At 37.5% G+C, this 22,074-nt stretch overlaps 1 protein-coding gene across 1 annotated transcript in view; it reads right to left on the bottom strand.

Moving 5' to 3' along the window:
* Positions 1-22,074, bottom strand: part of LRP1B (LDL receptor related protein 1B) — a 722,645-nt gene that overhangs the window by 266,096 nt on the left and 434,475 nt on the right. The window contains exons 8-12 of the mRNA XM_054070318.1: positions 14,537-14,759; positions 11,553-11,724; positions 8,974-9,117; positions 7,334-7,570; positions 1,177-1,357 (exon numbers count right to left, since the gene is read on the bottom strand). Of these exons, the coding sequence (XP_053926293.1) occupies positions 1,177-1,357; positions 7,334-7,570; positions 8,974-9,117; positions 11,553-11,724; positions 14,537-14,759 (957 nt within the window). The remainder of the gene's footprint in view (positions 1-1,176; positions 1,358-7,333; positions 7,571-8,973; positions 9,118-11,552; positions 11,725-14,536; positions 14,760-22,074) is intronic.

Below are 22,074 nucleotides of genomic sequence, written 5' to 3'. Positions count from 1 at the left end.
TCTAAAACCTGTGTATGTTCTAAAGCTCAGGCACAGATACAGGTCAATATGGTATTTGTTTTATTGGAAGAATAAATATGTTTTACAAATATTTACTTGACTGCTTAACAGCAATTACTAAGCCTCTCTCCATTAACTTTTTGTCTGTACTTATTCTAGTTATCACGTCATAAGCTAAAACATGCTTACAATAACAGACATTTACATTAATGTGCTTTAATTGTATCTCAAAATGCAGTTAATGCTTCTACAGTGGTTAAATCGAGACTAATATTTTCTAAACATAATTAAAATGCCAGAATAAATGCCATCCCTTAGGAAAAGCTTCCACGAGAAGTATAATCATGAAGGGCACAGTATTTTATTACGGAAGTGTTTTATATAATAGGCGTTTTCAGACAATAGATCTTCATACACTATTTCCCGTGCCAGGCATTTACTGAACTGGAAAATTCAACAAAGTAATTGTAGGTATGGCTATGGTTTGTGGTCTGATTTTACATCCTTACTGTCTGACCTTAATTAATTGTAGCCTTTCTACAGACACTTCTATTCCTCAAAGGACAAGCTCAAAAGTGAAAACCTGATAGTATAAATATATTCCAGTACTAGAAAAACAACAATCAATCCAACCACACTAGAATCACCTGCCTACAACATTTACTAGAGACAATTCCATGAATAAATGTAACAGTGAATTTTTAGGTAAACTACAACTATTCCATGCTAACATAACATTTATTTTATTATGCAGCCTATCACAATTAATTATGCTTGTGTGTAATGAAAAGCACCTGTCTCGTTCAGTTTGTAAACAAATGTGTACAAGGATATGTTTATAATTACTTTCAGAAATTGAGACTTACAAAGGGAAAAATAAAGGAGAGCATTATAAAGTTCACTTAATATTAACGTACATAAAGGTCTGATAAACTCAATTTGTTTGAGAATGAGGTGAATCACATTCAAATTAACTTGACAGATTTAACGGTGTCTGGGCATGCACATTCTTGTGAAGTTTTCAGGCAAGAATGCTGGACAGGAATTACAAATATTATAGATGACTGTAGGATTACAAACTACTTGATAACTCTAAACCCCATCCTAAGAAAAATTCAGTCCCATATTTATACTACACAGACACATGTTAATAATGTACATTAGTCTACTTCATACCCATTCACGGGATCAACAACAATTCCTCTAGGATGGGACATGTCTCCCTCCAGCAAAGTTTTCCTACTCTGAGCAGCTTTTTCCAGTCTGGCTACAGCAATAGTTTTCCTGTGGCCATCATTTGTCCAATAAAGATTATTTCCAATCCAGTCCACTGCTATGCCTTCTACATTATCAAGGTCTGTTGAGAGAGAGAAGACAGTAATAAGAGATTAATTTATATGTTTCTGTTCTAACGTTATGCAGTAATATAAGCAACGGACAAAACATGGTCCGTGTGGCTAAATTAATTATTCCTTGAATCTCAAATATATTTGCTGTGCTTGTTGTAATTAGTCTGTGCTGATAACACTCTACAAAAGACATAAAGGTCATATAGAAGGTTGTAATACTTGTGTATTAAACCATAAGCCTTCATATGTAAATGAATGCTGTTCCCGGGCAAATAGCTATTTAAAAAAAAAAAAACAAAAACAAAAAAAACAAAAAACAACCTACTTGATTTTTACCCTAATTAGCAATAACACTCAGTCTAGAATAGCTTCCAGGATCAGCTCTAGTACTCTAAATTATCTTGGTTTTACCCAAATCACAAGTTTCATTCTTATTAAAAAAATAATCCAAATGGACATTTGTATTTGTTCCACTGTCCCGTGACCTAGCAAAACATGTAAGCTAGAACATCACAACAGTCTGAATTAGTCTATGTAGCTAATTATATAAGCTAACTATTATGATAGGAAGCAATACACGAGCAAAGAGCAATGCTACTCCTGAATGTACCCACTGGCTCACGAGTTTGATAGTGGAAGAGTTCCATCCAGAACCAAAATGAGTCACCCGTACATTCCATACAGCATGGAGGTTTCCCCATTTGAGAAGTGGTAAAACAATTCTCCAAGCATTAAGTTTTCCATCAACTACTCTGTAACACTTAACTGAACTCTGCCCTCTCCCACATGAGCACAATTCCTTGACTGAGAGGTCTCAAAGTTTTTCCACCTCTCTTCATTGTATCCTTTCCCTTCACTTTCAAAAATACCTCAAAGTCCAAGTGTGGTCACTCCTTCAGATACAGGATGAGCCCACCATTTACCAGGCGATACCAGAAGACTGTTAATACTCATGGGAGTGATGGTGTGGGGGCCGTTTTGATGGCCACCACCTTTTCTGGTCCCCCTCCATCGCCTGTAAAGAGGCTCTAGCAGCCTGAGCATCCCTCACTTGCCTATCCCCCATTCCCTAGTTCCTCCAAGGAGCGTTTATCTGGGCAGAATGGAGCTATACTGCTCTATACACCCCTCCGCCAGCCAACACGGACGCCCTCCTGAACACAGGGCAGTGCTCACAAGTGGTGCGTGCCCAAAATCCCCCGAACCTCAGCTCACGCCCTCTAACAGGGATGGTTCCTGCCTCCAAGTGAGGGCCTGTGTCCAGCTTAGAGCACTCAGTAACAGCCCCGTTAGGGGTCTGATACCACAGCTGAGCCCTCCGTGTGGATTCCCTGGATCAGCTCAGTCATCCCGGCTCCTCCCATGGAGCCCAGTTTGGCCCACACAGCACCATGTCCACGGCATTCCCCAGGTGCACCAATTCCCAGTGGCCCCCCAAAAAACCGGACACAACACCAGCCCTTTGGCATTTCCTCAGAGGCAGCTGGGACTGCGCCCAGCGGGCCTGGGTGGTGGATAAAACTTAAGCTCAGGAATCTGAAAAGGTTAAAAAACCCAACACACCTAAACCAAACAAGAATCAAGCTAAAACCCCCCTCCTTGCTGCAATGCTTCTTGACAATACAAAATTTATTACTTGTTTGTTGTACAATCCTACTGTAAAATTTCAATGGTAGGAATAATCAAGACTCGAAATAAGGAATGAAAGTTGCTTTTTCTGTTCACATTTACACCGGTAATGCCATTTAGACATAAGCTTTCATCGGATACATTCTCCCTCACCGCTGTTGATGTTGCTTTCAGATCAGTGTCAAAGTTCGAGAGGTTTCTTCATGACAAACCTGACCCAGGGAGATTTTTTATTGCAATGCACACCAAAAAAACACATGTATTATTATTTTCTAAGAAATGCTGACCTAACAAAATCACTTAAATCCTGGTTAATGCCAGATACACACACGAAAATCTGCTAAACTGAACACAGCTGTTTGCTACTTGAACTGTGCTGCCAGACACACATAACTGAACTGTCAGCTTTCCAGATTACAACCTCACAGGAACTCCTCAAGTACTGGTTTGGGACATTTCAGGTTGTTAGCAAAGACATTTTTACTGCAACAGCACTGTGCAGTTGCACCGTTGCCATCACCTAAACCTTTTCACAGACTTCACCAAGATGCCTTCCCTTAATACAGCAATTACTAATGAGCTGGAATGCAAAGATCTTTTTACCAAGTCTCACTCTACGTAACAACGTGGTATAGAAAACTTCCTGCTTCCTATAACCCACAGATAACACAGTAAGTTATCAACAATACACTAAGATAAAATACATTAGTTTTACTTAGTAAATAAAATATTGCACTTTTGGTACATGTGGATGCAATAACTACATCTATAAAAGGTTCAGTTACAATCCCAATAGCACTGGAATATGATAAGATACTTCACAGCCAAATTTCTTTCAAGGATTATAGTACCACCATATTCCCTAATGAATTAGCAGAGTTATAACGTTTTCAAATACTTTGTCATTGCAAAGTGTTTCAGGTTTTGTTGTTTGTTTTTTTTTTTTTTAATTTATAACTATTTCCTCTAAAAAAAAAATCAAAATGCATTTAAATATAATGTTGAAGTATATTAAGATTATGATACAAACTCACATTGCACACTAAAATTTTAAAATAACAAGGATCCCCTTATAGAGATACAAGAGATACTGACTGAAGTGTCTTTTCAGTATGTATTTAATTATTTCAGTATTTAATGTTTAAAAACAGAAAATCAAAAGAAGCTGGTGGCTACTGAAAGGCATAGCAGGACAGCCATGTAGAACTTTCAAAATTGCTTTTTTCCCCTATCAGTCCCCTCAGTCCTGGCACAGCAACAGTGGACAAACAGAGCAGATGAAGAAAGAACAACATGCAAATGAGATTTTTTTGGTTTAAGATTAAGTAAATTCTTGTCATCAACATAGAATTGTATAGGAATGTAATCCAGAAATAGATTTACTTGTCTTGAAGAAGTTAATGAGGTCTCAAGTAGTTCAGGATTCATCCTAGATGTTTTTTCTAGCTTTACTGCTATCAACAATTGATAGTGTCATCATCCTATCCCATGTATACTGATTACATTAAATTAAACACTCATGGGATCATAGAATCACAGAATAGTTTGGGTTGGAAAGGGCCTTAAAGATAGCTCAATTCCAACCCCCCTGCCATGGGCAGGGACATCCCACTGGCTCAGGCTGCCCAAGGCCCATCCGACCTGACCTTGAGCACCTTCAGGGATGGGGCAGCCACAACTTCTCTGGGTAACCTATATGAGATGTATGTACATATGTAGATAAAACAGTGATGTACATCACACTTGCTGGGTTTCACCTGTTCTATTTCTTTAACCTTTAAACTGTAAAATACAATCTACCACCTTCAGTGACCTGAATAGTTGCAGGAATTATAGGTCATTAACACCTCCAATGTATGCTTTGAAATGTGTAGTTCTTTGAGCAGAGGGACAATTGAAGCCTGGCTACTTCTGTATTCATGTGTTTAAATGGCTCTTGACCATCTCTGCTAACATTTACAAATAAGTAATATAACACTTTGAGACTCACAGCGATTCTAAACAACATAAAGGGGATAAAGACAAGTATAATAAAAATAAAAAAAAACAACCACAAACCAAACCCAGAGTTTGCATCTATGTTATTTCAACTGAGTAATATTTAAGTGCCTTTAAAAAAGTCTAACTTGTTCCAAGTTTTTTCTTTAAAAAAATGATTTCACATTCAAATTTGAAACCTTAATTACAGCAATTCCTGTTGCCGGTGAAAGCACACTGCTGTTGCAGTTGTGCCACCAACTGTAGGGAAGGCCGTGCTGTGGGCTTTCAAATAGTTATCAATACGACACAGCAGTTTGTTTGCCAAAGTAAAGAATAAGAAATCACAGCTGAAACTACATATGGGAAATCAAACTCCAGCAGTGTTAGGTGCTCAGGGTTCTCAATTCCCAGCCAACAGCTCATAGGATCAGGCTCACCTGTGGGCAAACTGTAATTATCTGAGTTACAGTGTCATTTGAGCCACCATATTTGTTCCTTCAAAACCTGATAGTCACAAAAAAATGACAACTTCTAATCTGAAAAGTGACACCTACCACAGATAATGTTCCTTAGCAGCATGATATTCAGAGACGATATTAAACCACCTCCTGAACCACCTGATTTTCTCTAAAAGCCTTCCACCAAGGAATGCTTTAGTCTGTCCTGCCGAGTTCTTGAGAGCTGACAAGAATAAAAGCTCTGGTGGTATGGCTGGAGACCATATCAATTTTTTAAATCATGAAAATACATTAACAAGTGTTCCTTAAACATACTTTAAAGTTACAAAACCACACAAAGTTCTGACTAACAATGTAACCTCCTGGGGAAGGAGTGAGGGGAGAACAACAGTGACATTTTTTTTTTGTCTTTGTAAGTATTAGGACCATCAATAATAAAATATTGGATAGTCCATAACTCTTTTGGTATTGCATTGGTATTTTTGCTATGTTGTACTTCTGAAGAGTAGCGATTCCAGTGAAACATTATTTTAGAATCTCTTCAGTTTGTTTGTTTGGTACATAAATCCTTTCATGTTTGCCTGTTTGATTAGACCACCTCCAACCTGTTCAACAGCTTTCAGCAAGGATAGCCCTTAGTGCTACCTTGCAACGTTTAAAGCTATATACCGTCTGCTCCTTATTCTATCCCACATTAGGATTACTTTGCTGTAAAATGAAATGTGAATATAGTAAAAGAACGTCAGCAATGGAAGTTCTGTCATGTATACTATCCATTTCCATTTTCACAGTAAAATGAAGAATTACCGGATTGATAGCTGTCTTTTATTAAGCAATCACCACTATAAGGGATCATCTATTCCTTGCAACTACTAATGAAGGGATCTTTTTGCAGTCTCAGGTCTGTGGAGAGACCTTCTACCAAACAAGCACCATATTACTGCAAACTGGAGATAACTTCTCTGAAATGAGTGGATTAAAACACAGGTTATGTATGACAAGGAATGAAATTCCCTGTGCTAAAACAATGGTATTTTAGTTACGTTCAGCGTCTTGAGCTTCAGTTTAGAAGTAAAGATATTAAGCTCTCTGAAGACCAAGATGAATATTCACACTACTTACTATCTTGGGTACTAGAAAATAATTACTGTGGAATGGATTTCGACCGAGGCAGTTGTTACCTCCTGCCAAAGTAGTATTTCATAAAAAGGTTTCATAAAAGAAAAATAAATATGGGTTGATTAATTGGAGGTTTCACCACTGAAACAACATTAACTTTTATGAGACATTATTTTAGACCGGGGAGATTGTGAAGTGTGGTTGGAGAACTAGAGAACTGCTGGTACTTTCTCTCACCGCTATAATAAATGGTACAAATATCTTAATGCTCTAAAAACAGGAAAAAAAAAGAAAAAAAAAAAGTTTAGGTCTTCCTATTGCTTCTGCAACTTTCTTTTTTCCTAAAGAGTTTGCAAGCACTACTGGAAGTCTCAACTTTGCCAAACTATTTGTATAAGCTCCAGAATCCACACTGTGATACAGGTCAGAATGAAGAAGGCTATAAAGTCCACAAGGACATGGGATGACTCGGTGAACGATTGCAAAACTACATCATGGATCCATTGTGTCTAACTACTGAAAGAATATAGTGGAGATGTAGGAGTTCCTCACTGGTGGGTACAAGCTTAAATGGCAAAGTAAAACTTCACAACACAGCAAATTAACCAAACTTTATATTTTTGCACTTTGGAAAAATAAACAGGAAGTTTTTCAAAAAGAAATATCTCCAACTCTGTTCAAGTCTAGTTTGGGTCTGTTTTCCATGGGAGGTTTAAATAATGCTTTAAATTATCTGCAAATGTCAGTTCAACCCCTCCTTAGCGACATTCTCTGAATGTCACTATCAGCAGTGCTTACCATCTTTGAGGATTGTTTCTCGCTCTGTACCATCAATTTTCTGTCGTCCAATTAGGAAACTGGTAGTATCAGCAAAGTAAACATAATTGGTTTCGGCATGGAAGTCCAGAGCACGAGGATTGACCAAGTTTTCTATAGGGATCATGTATTCATCAGATACTTTGGTATTCAGATCCATTCCCCGTATTATTCCTGGGCGTCCCTTCCCATAAAAAAGAAACAATTCATTCTTTGGTCCTGCAAAAGAAAGATTACAAACATAAACAACTGATGCTGCCTAATCTTCCTTACAGTGCATAATGTCACTGTTTAATTAACCAGCATAATTAGTCGGGGAGCAGGAACGTTATTCAATACCAAAAATTAAACTTTCATATATTCCGAAGGTATCTAAACTCAAGAAATCTAACTAATTATACTACCTTAATTAAAATACAAATTACTTTAGTGAGCTGCTTACATGTAATTATTTTTTTTTCCTGTAAAAGTTCACACTGAAAAGCAACGCTAATCACCAAATAACTTTGAATCTGCTGTGAAATGGACATATATAGCTTCATAGACATTTAATTTTACAATTCATTAGGATCTATCAAGATAATGCAGACCATGACTGAAGTAATAATTAAATCTATGAAGACCATAAACTCCAGCAAATACAAAATACCATTTTTTTTCCACCTGAAGTTTCTCAGAAACAAATAATAAGACAAAAGATTACAGTAAATTTCTTTCAAAGGGGAAGCAATACAACAGTTCTTGCATATTGGGATACAAAACGTGGATACCACTATTCCCCATTTCTGAGATTTTTACAATTTAATCAAGTAGGTTAATTACAAATGATGCTTAGTAAGGTAATCTTCTTTCCATAAATATATATATAAATATTATTAGAACTATCAATATACCTCAAAATTCTCTAATATATATACTTTTTCTGATGCCTTTCAGGGATATTTGTTGGAATTGTTGGTGAAAGTCAGATGGGGTTTGACTGAGGGCAAATATATGTCAGCATCCAAACTATCTGATTGCACTCCTTTCATCTGAACTAAATCAATGCCATTCGATCAAGAAACCAGAAAAAAAACCACAAACAAACAAACAGGTGTTTTCAAAAACTTTCAGGACTATCTGGTTGGCTGTAGGTGACCAATAGATTGTATATAATGTTAGGTAAAAAGGTAGTTATACATATCCAACTTACTTTCACATTGCATTATGAGAAAACCCCTGCTTGGCTTATTCACATAAATAGTCTGCTTCTGAGTTACAATCTGGTTGAATGGGTAAAAATTAGATGTGACAAATTATTTAATAGTGCGTCTACCTACGCAATGTGAGACCTCATAGTATGTAATGAAAGACTAAGATCGATTAACTTCAAACTGGTGATGGTTTTTAGAATTCTTTAAACAGCTTCCCAGGTTTGATTTGTCAAAACTAAGCCAAATCAAAATAATTTCAGGGGAATGAAAGAATTGTACGAACAAAGTGTCAGGTACGTGTTGCAAACCAACTTCAATCCCAAAGAGTCCATGTATTTTCCATTGTTATTGATAAGGATGTTAAATAACACCCAGAACCATGCCCTGAAATATTAGCGGCTGGAACATGCTTTGATTCAAATAACATACTTTTGCATGACTTGCCATCACTCCCCAAGATGAAGCCAGTCCTGCAGCGACAAGTCCGTGCTTTATAGTTGCTGCTAAGTAGACAGATGTGTGAACATCCCCCCGGCATTCCATATGGGTCCACTTCACATGCATGGCTTCTGACTACGGCAAGTGAAAAACAGCACGATTGAAATCCATTTAAAGCAAGATAATTATATGCATCAGCATGTAGAAATTTAGACAGGAAAAAAAAAAAGGAATTTATGTCGCAATAAATCATTCCCTAGAATATAATTACAACAGAAACTAGGGTTTGTTGTTTTGGTTTTTTTTCCTCTTAAGGATGATACCCAAACCAGACAAGCAATCAAAAGGGCCATCTTATATACCCATCACTGAATACAATCATCCCTTTTTTGAATAAGCTTCTGCGTAGCATTTGCCAGGTAGCACTCTCCTGGAGTGGCTGACACTTTTTCCCTTTTTTATTTGTTGCTTTGGTTCATTTGGTTGGTTGGCTTTTTGAGAACAGAGAATGAATCCTACGCCAACGCAGTCTGCTATTCATTTGACTCCATTAGACAGCACCTCTCAGGGGCAGACACCTGTGCACAAACTACAGAACAGAACAAATCTCCTAGTATTTTCCAATATTTGTACAGTTGGGATACAAATCCAGCTGAAGAAGCCAAAGAATTCCTTTCTCTTGTTTTCATACTTTCAAATACATGGTTCTACATTAGTGTACTAATACACTAAATTCAATTTTTTTTCAACTCTTCAACCTAAGTATTACAAGAAAACAAAATATACCTGTCTATACATTTACTAAGCTGGCTTACAACAGATCAACTGTATCTTAGCTCGAAAAATGTTTTTCTCTTCTTTATGCTTTCCCTCAAGCTTTTTAGTTGTTGTTTTGGTATTTAAAATTAATAATAATAAAAAAAAATAAGTGGTTTTGGGTCGATATTGTTAAAGGTATACAGAAACCTGAGACAGCCTTTACAGCAAATCTTGACAAGCAACAAACATGTCCACTCAAAACAAAAGAAGTAACAGAACGAACAAAGGGCAAGAGGAATAGAGTAATCACAGGATGTAATAAAAGATTACACTGTGCTCATGTCTCTCCTCTACTCAACCTCTCTGACTCCCTCAGGGGCACAAGAGGGGGGCCTACAGCAAGTAGAGAGTCTTTGCAGCCTCCTTCAATCACCGACATCTGCAAATCAATGCCTTCAGCTATAGGGTGAAAATTAGTTCACTCAGTCTACATCAATTTATAGTTTGTTCCCACTTCAGAAACTTCTCTAAAGCAGTCAGTCTGTTTCATAACATTGACGTTTATCACCAGAATTGATGTGTTAGCTTTTCTGTCCAAGCAGTCATAGAAACGATTTATTGCCGTCAGTCACATCAAAAAAATTCTCAGAAAGTATCACTGTAAACATTTGGGATCTTGCTATCTTTACACAAAGTTCCAACCAATCACACTGCCGTTCAATGCATAAAGTACTCATGGCCATAGCCATGATTAGAGTCACGCAGGACTATGGACCTCAGAAACCGCTCTTCAACCGAGAGCTCTGAGATTACATCAAGTTTTTCATTTGAGTCGAAAACGAAGACTTCTTTCATGGAAGGCAAAGATGATATTTATACAAAGCAAGGAGAACAGCAACCTCTTATCTCACCAATTGCTGTGCTGGCAGTTCACCAGGCCAGCTGCTCACATCTCCCACGCTTTTCTGGCAGCCCTGAAGATGAGGGCTCTGTTGAGGTTTTGTCTGTCTGAAAAGCAGGCCCAGAGTAACCAGGAATCTCTGAGGTCCGAGATCAAATCGTGTGGATGGTATTGGACATCTAACAGTTTTGAAGGTGTTAAATTCTGAAAGCTGTGAGCGTGTGGAGCCAAAAAACTTGCAGATCAGGGCTCCTTGGTGGTTCTCCAAGCTGAATGCTCAGCAAGCAGTTGCATTAGGAGCTTAGAGATGTAGGAAAACGGGCAGTAAACACACAGAAAACTGGGCAGACCAGAATCATAGAATAACCAGGTTGGAAAGGACCCACCGGATCCCGTTCCTTAAACACCTCCAGGGAAGGTGACTCGACCCCCTCCCTGGGCAGCTGTTCCAGTGCCCGATGACTCTTTCCGTGAAACATTTTTTTCTGATGTCCAGCCTGAACCTCCCCCGGCAGAGCTTGAGGCCATTCCCCCTTGTCCCGTTCTCTGTCACTTCGGAGAAGAGGCCAGCTCCCTTCTTTCCACAACCTCCTTTTAGGTAGTTGTAGAGAGCAATAAGGTCTCCCCTCAGCCTCCTCTTCTCCAGGCTAAACAACCCCAGCTCTCTCAGCCGCTCCTCGTCAGACTTGTTCTCCAGCCCCCTCACCAGCTTCGTTGCTCTTCTCTGGACACGCTCCAGAGCCTCAACAGGATACGATGAACTGTTCCTTCCTAAGAAGGAACAGAGTTTTGCCAAAGTGGCAAATACTGACGTCATCTTTGGGTGTGTTTTTCTGGAAGTAACTTTTAAACCACACATCCACCTAATATCTGGTTTTACGTTTCCTAGAAAGAGGAATTTAGGTCTTACCTGCTGTTTGAGTTCTTTTCTGGTATACACGGATCTCTTTAGCATTGTCGAGTTTAGCAAGAGCCTGAACATCAGTGCCATTGTATCTATTTATTCGTAAAATGCTGAGGTTATCTGAATTAACTGTATATAAATAGTTTTCAAATATTGCCAAACCACGAAGATGCCTAATCTGAAAAAGAAAGAAAATTATATAATTATTTTAGCTGAATAGTTCAGATATTTCTCATAATTTGTAAACACCAAACATTACCGTCATTTGTACATGTTAAATTGTACAAAAGGATTTCTGAGTAAATTATTAGATATTTGTAAATATTAAACACAAACTATGCTACTACAGTAGTATAGTTCATATTCTTGTGGTCTGAAGTTTATAATTAGAAAAGCTTTGTACAAGAAAGGAAGAAAATTTCAAAAATATTTAGGAACCCAAATTAATTTATCCTTTGAATTTCCCAGATTCTGTCTTTTAAATTAAAAACTCCTGCATACTTTAAGTGCAACAGCTTATTTTAATATTAAATATTGACTAATAACAAGATAAATTAACTAATAGTAACTAGCATTAACTAGTAAATATAGCACACACAGATATTTAAAACACGATTTTAATGTTGGATTGGTGTATTTTTCATTATGTTAAGCCAACAGTGCAAGATATGCCCATAGAATATTTTCTTAAGTAAATAAATGAATAAAACAAATTCCCTTAGCTATGATGGTATTCCTTTTGTGTTGGTGTATCCGTACATGGCTGTGGTCACATGGTACTTTCTTAAAAATTGAATTCTAAAATAGTATTAATCCTTGATGTCCCTGGTACATTGATTAAAAATAACCTAGCATTCTACAGTCATCTGATCACAGCTCTAACATGAAGTGTTGCATAATCTAGCAGTTGTGCTTGATTTATAGATCTAGAAAACAGAGTACCTCATTGACAACTCTGAAAGCTGAACAAAATTAAAGAAAATTTGTTGGCAGATGTTCAGATATTCACAGGCTGAACATCTTATTAGTTTAATCCACAAATTGGTCACCATGAAGTATTTTCTTAGCTCATTTACTCACAAATCCAGACATAGTCACCAAAAAAAAAGTCAAACAAAAAGCCCCTGCCATGCATCAAATATTCCTGGAAATAATCACATATTTTGCCACTGTATTCTGCTCTTGCCCAGGAAAAAAAAATTAAGATCAGTGGAAGTGGTTGATTAAGATCCAATAGAAATTCATTCCAAATATAATAAGATGGAAAACAGCCTTCAAAATAATGATACATCTGTACCAAATTATCGAATTCTCCTCTGCATTATAATCCCATTCTCCCTACTTCCATTTGCACTCAGTTTAAAGCTTTATTATTTAACTCCCATGAGAGCTTTTCAATATTTAAACTATTTATAATGCATTTTATAATGACTTAATTATTTGTATTTAAATTACGCATATGTTGCTTTTTACATCTCATGAAGTTTTCTAGCTATCTTATGAGTGAATGGAAATGTTCCTTGCTACAAAGAACAATCCGTTGAAAGTGACCCGGGCTATCAATCCTAAAAGCCCATACCATTTGGAAGGCATGTCTTTTGATAGGTTTGTTCTTGTGAACTTTAATTCCTATAACTTTTTGAGAATGGTTTTCTGGTCTGCTGTTTCCTCGGACTAATGAGGAGTAACTTGGAGAAGAGCCACTCTAAGCCTTGGTGAAATGCAGGCACAAAATCTAGTGAAATTATCAACTTTCCATTTGAGTGGAAAGACAAGTATTCTTCTCCTTCTGTGACAGCAGTGACCAAGTGAGAGGCCAAAATGTTTAACATCCTTCACCCACATTGAAATAAAGAGGCATCCTTCTGCTTTCTTAGCTAATTTAGAGAAGAAAAAAATAAAGATAAAGAATCCTCTTTTGAGATGCATTTCAGAAAGAGGATAAAGAAAGACCCCTTGTCCCATGACACCACTACAACTCAGTTACAAACCTATAAAAGTATTATTTTAGTTATTTCTGAAAATTGCTTTCATTAAGTAGCCATTCAAAATATTACCTGGGGCGAAAAAAAAAAGAGTTACAAGACCTGTTGTTCCAGAATAACTGCCTAAAGACTGTGAGTAATTTGATAAAACAAAAGGAATGCATTTGCTATTTAGCCAGGTGAACCAGACCGTTTCTTGGGACATTTTCTGACTATTTTAAATGGTAGTTATGCTAACTAGTTGTCTCTTGGTAAACAGTGGTCACTTGGAAGCAAGCAAAGGAGTAGAATAGGTAGAATTTATTCGGTCTGGACAGTTTTACACACTCTGTTTAACATCAGGCAAAAGCAGATGGAACAGTACCGACACCAAGCTCTGGAAGTCCAAGTAGCAACCAGGAACAGTTTGCTGGTTTTTTTTTTCCCAGGGAACACTTCTTTTCCCCACTTCCTACTACTGTGTTCTCCAAGCTGAAGCGACAATTACAGTTTGATTGATATACACCTGCTCAAAGACTCACACAGTCTCAGCATTTGTATTTATGACTCCAAACATCTGGAATAGCTGGGAAAGCATCATTGTCATCATCAAAATATGATTTAAGGGCATCCAGATTGGTCTGAACAGGTGAATAGCTTTTGCTATTCCGTTTTGTCATGTTCTTGTGCCTTTTAGTCTCCTCTTCCTGAATAGGCAAGGACATCTCCTTGTCATGAATAATTTATCTCCTAGCATCTTTTCTTCACCCCATATTTTTTTCCCCTCCCAAAGTCTTCTACAAAGGGGAGTGAGACTTCCACGGTGCATTGTTAATGAGACACTGAATGGAAGTTGCAAAACAAATAAAGTTTCATAAGTTGCAAAACAAATAAAACATCTCTTAACATCAAATGCATTTGAACTAAAAAGAGAAAAAAATATCTGAAATTACTGTAACTGTTAACATTATGTATGTTCATTTATTGATGTCATTACTTTTTACTAATTGGCAAATAAACACTTACCTGTCGGCCTTTAATTATTGTATGTCTCTTTCTCCCATGATAGTCAACAACTTCCACACTATCCAGATATATGTCAACCCAGTACACATATTTATTGATGAGGTCTAGTGCAAGAGCAGTTGGCTGTTCAATTTTAGAGTGTACTATCCACGTCCTGTTCATTCCATCCATGTCACATCTCTCAACCTTGGCAGCATTCCCGTAGTCTGTAAAGAAAAGCTTTCTGTTGAAAGAAAATAAGATGTTGTAAGTTTCAAAGGGTGTGAGCAGAGTGAAAAGCTCCTCAGTTTTTGTTCTTCGTCATTTCTAGGGGTTCACCTATTCAATAACTCCTAGAACCAATGCTGATCATGGTATAATTATAAAAGAAAATGACTGCATCTTCTAATAAATTCACAATTATATAGAATTTCCTTTCGAAAGGAACATACAGCAGTGCCAAATTTAATACCCTCACCACAAATATACCGTGTAATACTTGTCTTTTAAATAGATACTATTCATATATGCAGAGACTACATTAGAACTTTAAATACCTTTTAGCCATTATTTCTAAGGAAAAAAAAATGGCAAGATAGTTACATATAAAAGAGTGGTAAAACAACAAAGCATTTACATGGTTCGGAGAACAATTCATTGTGTATTAGGCGTAACACTACAGTAATCCACAATGTCAGGTTTGTGAAAATATATCTCTAAAGAAGATGCTTTAGCCTGTAGTGCATTTGTATCCAGTCTTGGAAGGATGCTCGGGCTTTAAATGTTTCCACAAATCCAGTGAATCTCTCCATCTAGGATTGATGGGAAATTATCTAAGACTTAAAATTGCTACTAAAGCTTCCTAAGCTGATACTTGATTAGCAATCACCAGGTTTACTACACACAAATCAATTTTGATTAACCTGACAATATTTTAACAAGATTACCTATTTGTGAGACTAAATTACACTTGCAAGCTGAAGACCACCTTGTCATGACTTCAACATGCTATAAAGAATAACCTGACTCCAAACTGAATGCTACTAAAACTACTCTGAGAACCAGGATTTCATTTTCCAAATGAAGTCAATTATCTCCTAGTTGTTACAACTAATGGGAATAACATTAAATCAACAGCAGACAAACCTTCAGAAATCTCCATGTTAAAGAGCAGTAATTTACAGCCTTGTAACCCCTCATAAAAAAATCAGTATTGTAGTAGGTTTTAGGCTCGAAAGAATAAATGTTTGCTAAATAGCCAGATGAGACCTATATCCTTTATTATTACCATCTTTAAATAAATAAGAATAAATTTTCAATGTAGTTAAAGTTTTTGATGGGCAAAATATGAACATTTAAAAAAAAATCATTTAAGGTATTGAAAGCAGGAATATAATCTATAGCATATGTACAGCAGCTGCCAAACGTCAAGATGAATTGATCACAGAACCATAAAGTAGGGTTTGAGGAGAATTTTAAAGGTCATGTAGTCCATCATCAGGCCATAAGGCAGAATAAACTTTACCTACAACACTCCTGAGGGATAAATCCATTCCTGACAGGTATTGCTATTTATTAGAATCATTTTATATTCCTATCTTGTCCTTCATTGTAATTCTGTATCTCAACTCTACTTTAAGAACTTTTTAAAAAAGCACATACTTAACATTCAGGTCCATATAAATCAAAATGTGAACAGTACAGATGTGCAAAGTAAAAGTTACATCTACAAATTTAAATCTGCAAAGCAAATGTTCAATTTGGAACAAAAATAGCCAAAGAACATACGTGTGTATATATGTATTTACACTTAAATATCTATATGTGTGTATATATTTTATCAGCAATAAGGAGGTCAACATTCATTACATTTAAAACAACATATACTCTAGTCTATAATCCATACTTCAGGGGATTTGATTCAGGTTATTCGATGGAATTTGGCATGTCAAGATCCAATAATTCAAAGAAAGCTCATTTTGCAGTCATAGAACCAAATGTGTCGTCCTGCTATCAAGCACAGCCCACCCTCTCGCCCCAGATGTATATAAACACACATACATACACACAGCAATCACAAAGACTCTAAGCTCGACTTCAGGTTGACTTTTTACTCAGTTGCTTAGCACACAATATTCTTCTACAAGACAATATTTCTACACGATATCACAAAACAGACTAATCCACAACTAGCAAATGATTATTATTTGCCTTTTACAGCTATATTTGTTGTTTGATCTGAAAAGAGAATAAAATGTTTCTGTGTCAATAACAAACAGACACAGTAAAAAATACTTAAATTAAGATGCTTCTCCAGCTTTCAGGGATGGGGATAATCTCTTTGTTTTCTAAATATCTGTTATAGATGAATATTATTTCTGCTAAGGAAGCTGGCACGACAGCATGTATAAATGACATACTTTTCAATTTCAAATTGAGACTCTTCTCCTGGAGACTGACACTAATAAAACTTCATCTTTAAACGTAGAGGCAAAAGAAAGACAACTACTTTCTTGCTCTACCTCCTGCTGTATGATCAAAGCATACTGAAAATTGAATTAAGAACACTAAATGCTTTACCATGTAATCTTGAAATGCAATTCTGTATTTAAAAACTACTGCAGATTTTTAGAATGAGGTTTAAAGCAGAATTGCATTTATAACATATGAAGCTGACCCACAACTACGCTATATTTCCTTTGCCTTGGGAGTTCTCAAGGATAAACTATAGCAATATTTCAGCTCAAGACTAATTCTCCTGCCCACAAATGGTGTTGGATTTGCCTATCCACTCTCAGCTGGGGGTGATGAAATCTTTTATCAATTCATAGAACAATTTCAGCAGGAATACTAACCCTGTACCACAGCCCAAGCACTCTGCATTAGTGCTGACCTTGAGGGACCAGCTCTGACAGGGACGGGGAGAGCTGTGCTCATTACAGCCTTTATTTCCTGAGACTACCAATGAGGATGCTATGAAGTACTAAAAATGTTGGCACTAAATTGAATTTTATTAAAGTATGTTATCTTTTGAAAGCTACAGACTTCTTCCTGCACAGAAATTCTGAATATTCTCCCAGCTCTTTGAAATTGTACAAACCCCACGTTCTGCCCATTGTTAATCAAGAACAAAAGGAGCCATCTTCTTCATCAAGTCCAGGTGCTTTGCAGGCATTCTATACCCCTCTTTTTTTTCAAACATCTTAAACTTATAAAAGGATTTAGTTGTTTTGACCCAATGTTCCATCTAGAAGCTCTTCCATAATAGTTTCATTGTTGCTCCAACAGTTAGGAATCTACACCTAATAACTAATGATGATATCTTCAAGGATAAACTATACCTACTGATTTATGCAGCATCTTTATTTGGCTTATACAGTTCTTTTCATCTGTCTTCTCTTCTAAAGGTGTTTCTAGATGGCAATCAAATTCTTTCACACTCTACCTAGCAGCTAGAGATAAGCAAAGAAAGTCAGTCTTTCTCATCGCATAAGACAGGCTCTTTTTGTTTCCCTTTTGTAGAGTTATTCCAATTTTAGGTCATGCTATTGAACAAGCATGGTCAGCATTAGATGTGCTTTTCCAGAGAGGAGTTCACTCGTGTCCGTATCACAACACTGTAACTTCCCTGCATCAGCTGGAGATTCAGCCAGCACTGCATGACATTTGCTATTTTCAAAGCTCTATTACACTTCTGATTTACAGTCATCCTCTCACCAGCTATTACACAAATCCTCCTCCCTCTGCTGATTTCCTAGAGTTTAGTTGACTTTCTCCAGTCTACGAAATACAACCCATTTCATATCTTAACAATCTGGCCTTAAGAAGTTATGGTTGGAGTTTTTCCAACACGAGTTTGGTTTCAATCAGGAAAACACGGGGCTTATTCCCTCCACAGCTGAGCAACAAAAATCTCTATAACAGGTCCATCCACAAACAGCAATAAAGTCATGTTACGAAGTAAAATTAATTCTAGAGGAAGAGAATGCCATCATAGGACAAAAGTGACAGTGAATGTCAGCCCATGGTCTCATACCAGCAGTCACACATTCATCTTTCCTTCATTATCAGGCCCTGAGAACACACAAGAGAAGCCTCAAAAGGATGCTCGTTCGTCACTGAAGACATTTGTGCCTGCAAAAAAAACTTCTTTTCAGACCCTGGAAGCTACTGACTTAGTTCAGCTGCCAAATGTTATATGTTCCCCTTAACGCCACTGTTTTTTTCCGAGCAACTTCTCCCTTTTCGGTTCCTTTTGTTTCCCAAGCTTTCATTCATCACCTTTATAATTCACCTATTCCATTAGCTGCAAAAGTAGTATGTTTTCCTTGTAAATCCACATTTGGATGACTGAAAACTCAATTTCTGATGTACCTAAAGAAGCCAAATACTCTACAGCACAATCAGATGTTTGTGGGGCAAATTTCACAATTCTGCAACTCTTCGGCTAAGAAAAAACAAAAACAAAACCTCCACCGATGTGGAGAACAATATTATAAGTTATCATGAAGTAGTTTTCAATTTCTTTCTGACAGATACAACTATGCTTCACAGTTGAGCGTATTCATATGTCATTATTATTATTTTTCTATTCTTTCTCTCCTCAGCCTCTCATTACTCTTTGTAATAGGGAAGAGGTACACTTATCACCACATCCATAAGCTCATCTATTCAGCTGCCAGGCCCCAGACTCTAAACTATTCCTTGTATAATTCACAAGCCAGCCTATTCCCACCTTTTATTGTTCCTTTAATTCCAGGTTTGCTTTTAAAAGACAAGTGCTTCTTCAGTGGATGTCTGGGAGAGGAATGTGTTATTACACAGCAACTTCAATCCCCGACAGAAAGAAGCAAAACAAAGTTTCAGGCACGCTCAAACAGGACAGAGGTAAAGGAAATAAACCATCATACATCCGGTAGTATGGTGTTTTGAGAGCAAATTCAAGAGAGGAGGCCAAATAGACGCAGGAATCAAAACTCTTTAACGCAGATCTATCCAAATTACAAACCCTCCCCATTCTGTGGGAGGGAAGACGTGGTGTTCTATAGAATTGGAGCACCTCCCATCCGAGGACAGGCTGAGACAGTTGGGGTGGTTAAGCCTGGAGAAGAGAAGGCTCCGAGGAGATCTTATAGTGACTTTTCAGTACCTGAAGGGGCTACAGGAAAGCTGGAGAGGGACTGTTCAAAAGGCTTGTGGTGATAGGATGAGGGAGAACGGGTAAAAACTGGAGAGGGGCAGATTTAGACTGGACATCAGGAAGAATCTCTTCACCATGAGAGTGATGAGGCACTGGCACAGGTTGTCCAGGGAAATTATGGCTGCTCCATCCCTGGAGGTGTTCAAAGCCAGGTTGAATGGGCCTTGGGCAGCCTAAGCCAGTGGGACGTCCCTGCCCATGGCAGAAGGGAGTGCTGGGACAGATTTTGAAGGCAGGAGTCTGAGAGCTTGGCAGTTCACTGGGCAGAGTCAACTGCAATGCAATATTATTGGAGGTAAATTATAATAGTGTATATAGAAAGAAGGTTGCTTTCTTAGTCAAAGTTACTGCTGTAGACCAAAACTATCTAGATTAACAGGAAATAGTTGAAAGCATACCTCAACAGGAGCTAAGAGGAAGATGTTATTTAATTCTGAGAAATTACACTGAAAGGATCATTGTCACGACAGAAAGCTACTATAGAAAGTCTGTTGGTCTTGGGAGAAATAATGAATGACAAGTTAGAGGCTTTTTTTTAAATTCTAAATTTAGAAGAGGGATTACAGTGTGGGAAAACACACTGAATTCAAGTAACAGTAATGGAGTGCAATTTAGTCTGTTTAAAAACAAATGAGACCATTAGCACTGAATGGCAGCAGACAGAAATACTCCAGTAAACACAAATATATGCTGTAGGATAACCAAAATGGCAGGACTGTGGTGGACAGGGAACATTCTTCAGCAGAGGTGATCAGAACACCTAATTAAAACGATTATGTGAAGGCATCTATGGGATGCTTTGCTTGTAAATTAAAGCTTATGGTAGCAGACCTACTGATTGGAATCTCAGAAGGGAAGTGCCATGCAGTCCTCTATCTGATTTCTACTACATTTAATCAAAATTAATGTAATTTAATTTACCTTGCATTTAATTAACAATATGTTTTAAAGAATGGACCAGGAACATCTTCCCCTCTTAACCGCTGAGTTCAGTAGTTTTCTTTTTCATCTGCATCTAAAGCAAAAGAAATCGGCCGCACTTAGAATTAACCCATTTTTAGTGGTAACGGAGCCATGGCCCTTGGCGTATCAGACAAATCTTAGGTACTTGAAGAGTACTACTCGCTAACAAATCCATGTTTAAAGCATTTGCTAGGCTTAGGGCAAAAGCAACTCCCCTCTCCTTCTTTCTAGCACAATGCAGCATCCATCACTTGGAAGACAATTTCCTTTTGCAAATCCATGCTCTATCAGGGGAGTTAGAAGCCAGCAGGGTCCCCAGCAACGTGCCTTCATTTTTGCAACGGATTTTTGAAGGAAATATTGGTTGGGTGCTTTCTGTGTTACGTAAGAGTGAAATTCTATTAAAGCTCCTCGTGACTTCTGCAACGTAAGGGAGGACGTATGTTCTAAGTGTTCCTAGAACGATAACATCCCAGCAATGAGTGGATAAGACTAAACTAGTAATGGGTTCTCCTCATAGACAACTGCAGTTGCAGTGCCACGAAGGAAGCGACACTGAGCTGAGCTGCAGATAAAAGTAAAACTCGGATAGAGAAAGCGTTCTCACTGCACAGAGCCAAGGTCCAATCACTGTCGCACAACAGAACAGAGGCAAAACAAAGCAAAAGCTCCACTCAGATGCCTCGGGTGGGACGTTGGCAATGGAATACCTTTTTCTGTACACAGAAAGCACCAGTTCAAACAGGTTTGCTTATTTGCTGTTGGAGCCATGGTCCTCTGAGCAGCAGACAGGGTAAGTAGCTGTGAATTTGAGAATGGATTAAGAAGAAGAGCAAAGCTGGTTCACTACTAAAGTCACTACAAACTGTCATAATCTGTGGTGTTCTTATTGAACAGAGCAAGAAAGATATGGGGATTTTTTTACCCCTACCAAAAGGGCCCATCAGTAGAAATATGCCTACTATGAAGCCAAATTGTTTTGCCACCAAGAGGAACTCATCCCCAATAAAACTTCCTTTGGCTCCTAGAAATACACATTTTCAGAGATGTTTTAAAAGTGAATAAAATATGATAATTCAGGATCTGTTACACTGTTACAGCTATGCTTTACTATTATTTTACCTTATCAAAGCAAAATCCTGCACAGAAATTTTAAAGTTCCATCCTTTCCTCCTCAGAGGCGATAAAACCCTTCACTTTCTTTTGTCTTAGACAGTCAAATACACACAAACTAAAGGTCAAAATCACCCTTAACATGTTTTATCCCCTCCCTTTCCACCCAGATGTGTGTACTGTGCAGGGAGTTAACTGCAAAAGGATCTCCAGTGCACTGCTCTACCGTCTCTGGGTGTAGTAGGAATAAAATATAATAGTAAGATGTACCGCTAACTTTCTA

Source organism: Cuculus canorus, chromosome 6 (genome assembly GCF_017976375.1).
Source record: "Cuculus canorus isolate bCucCan1 chromosome 6, bCucCan1.pri, whole genome shotgun sequence".
NCBI lineage: Eukaryota > Metazoa > Chordata > Aves > Cuculiformes > Cuculidae > Cuculus > Cuculus canorus.
This window is presented reverse-complemented; position numbering and strand designations above follow the sequence as displayed.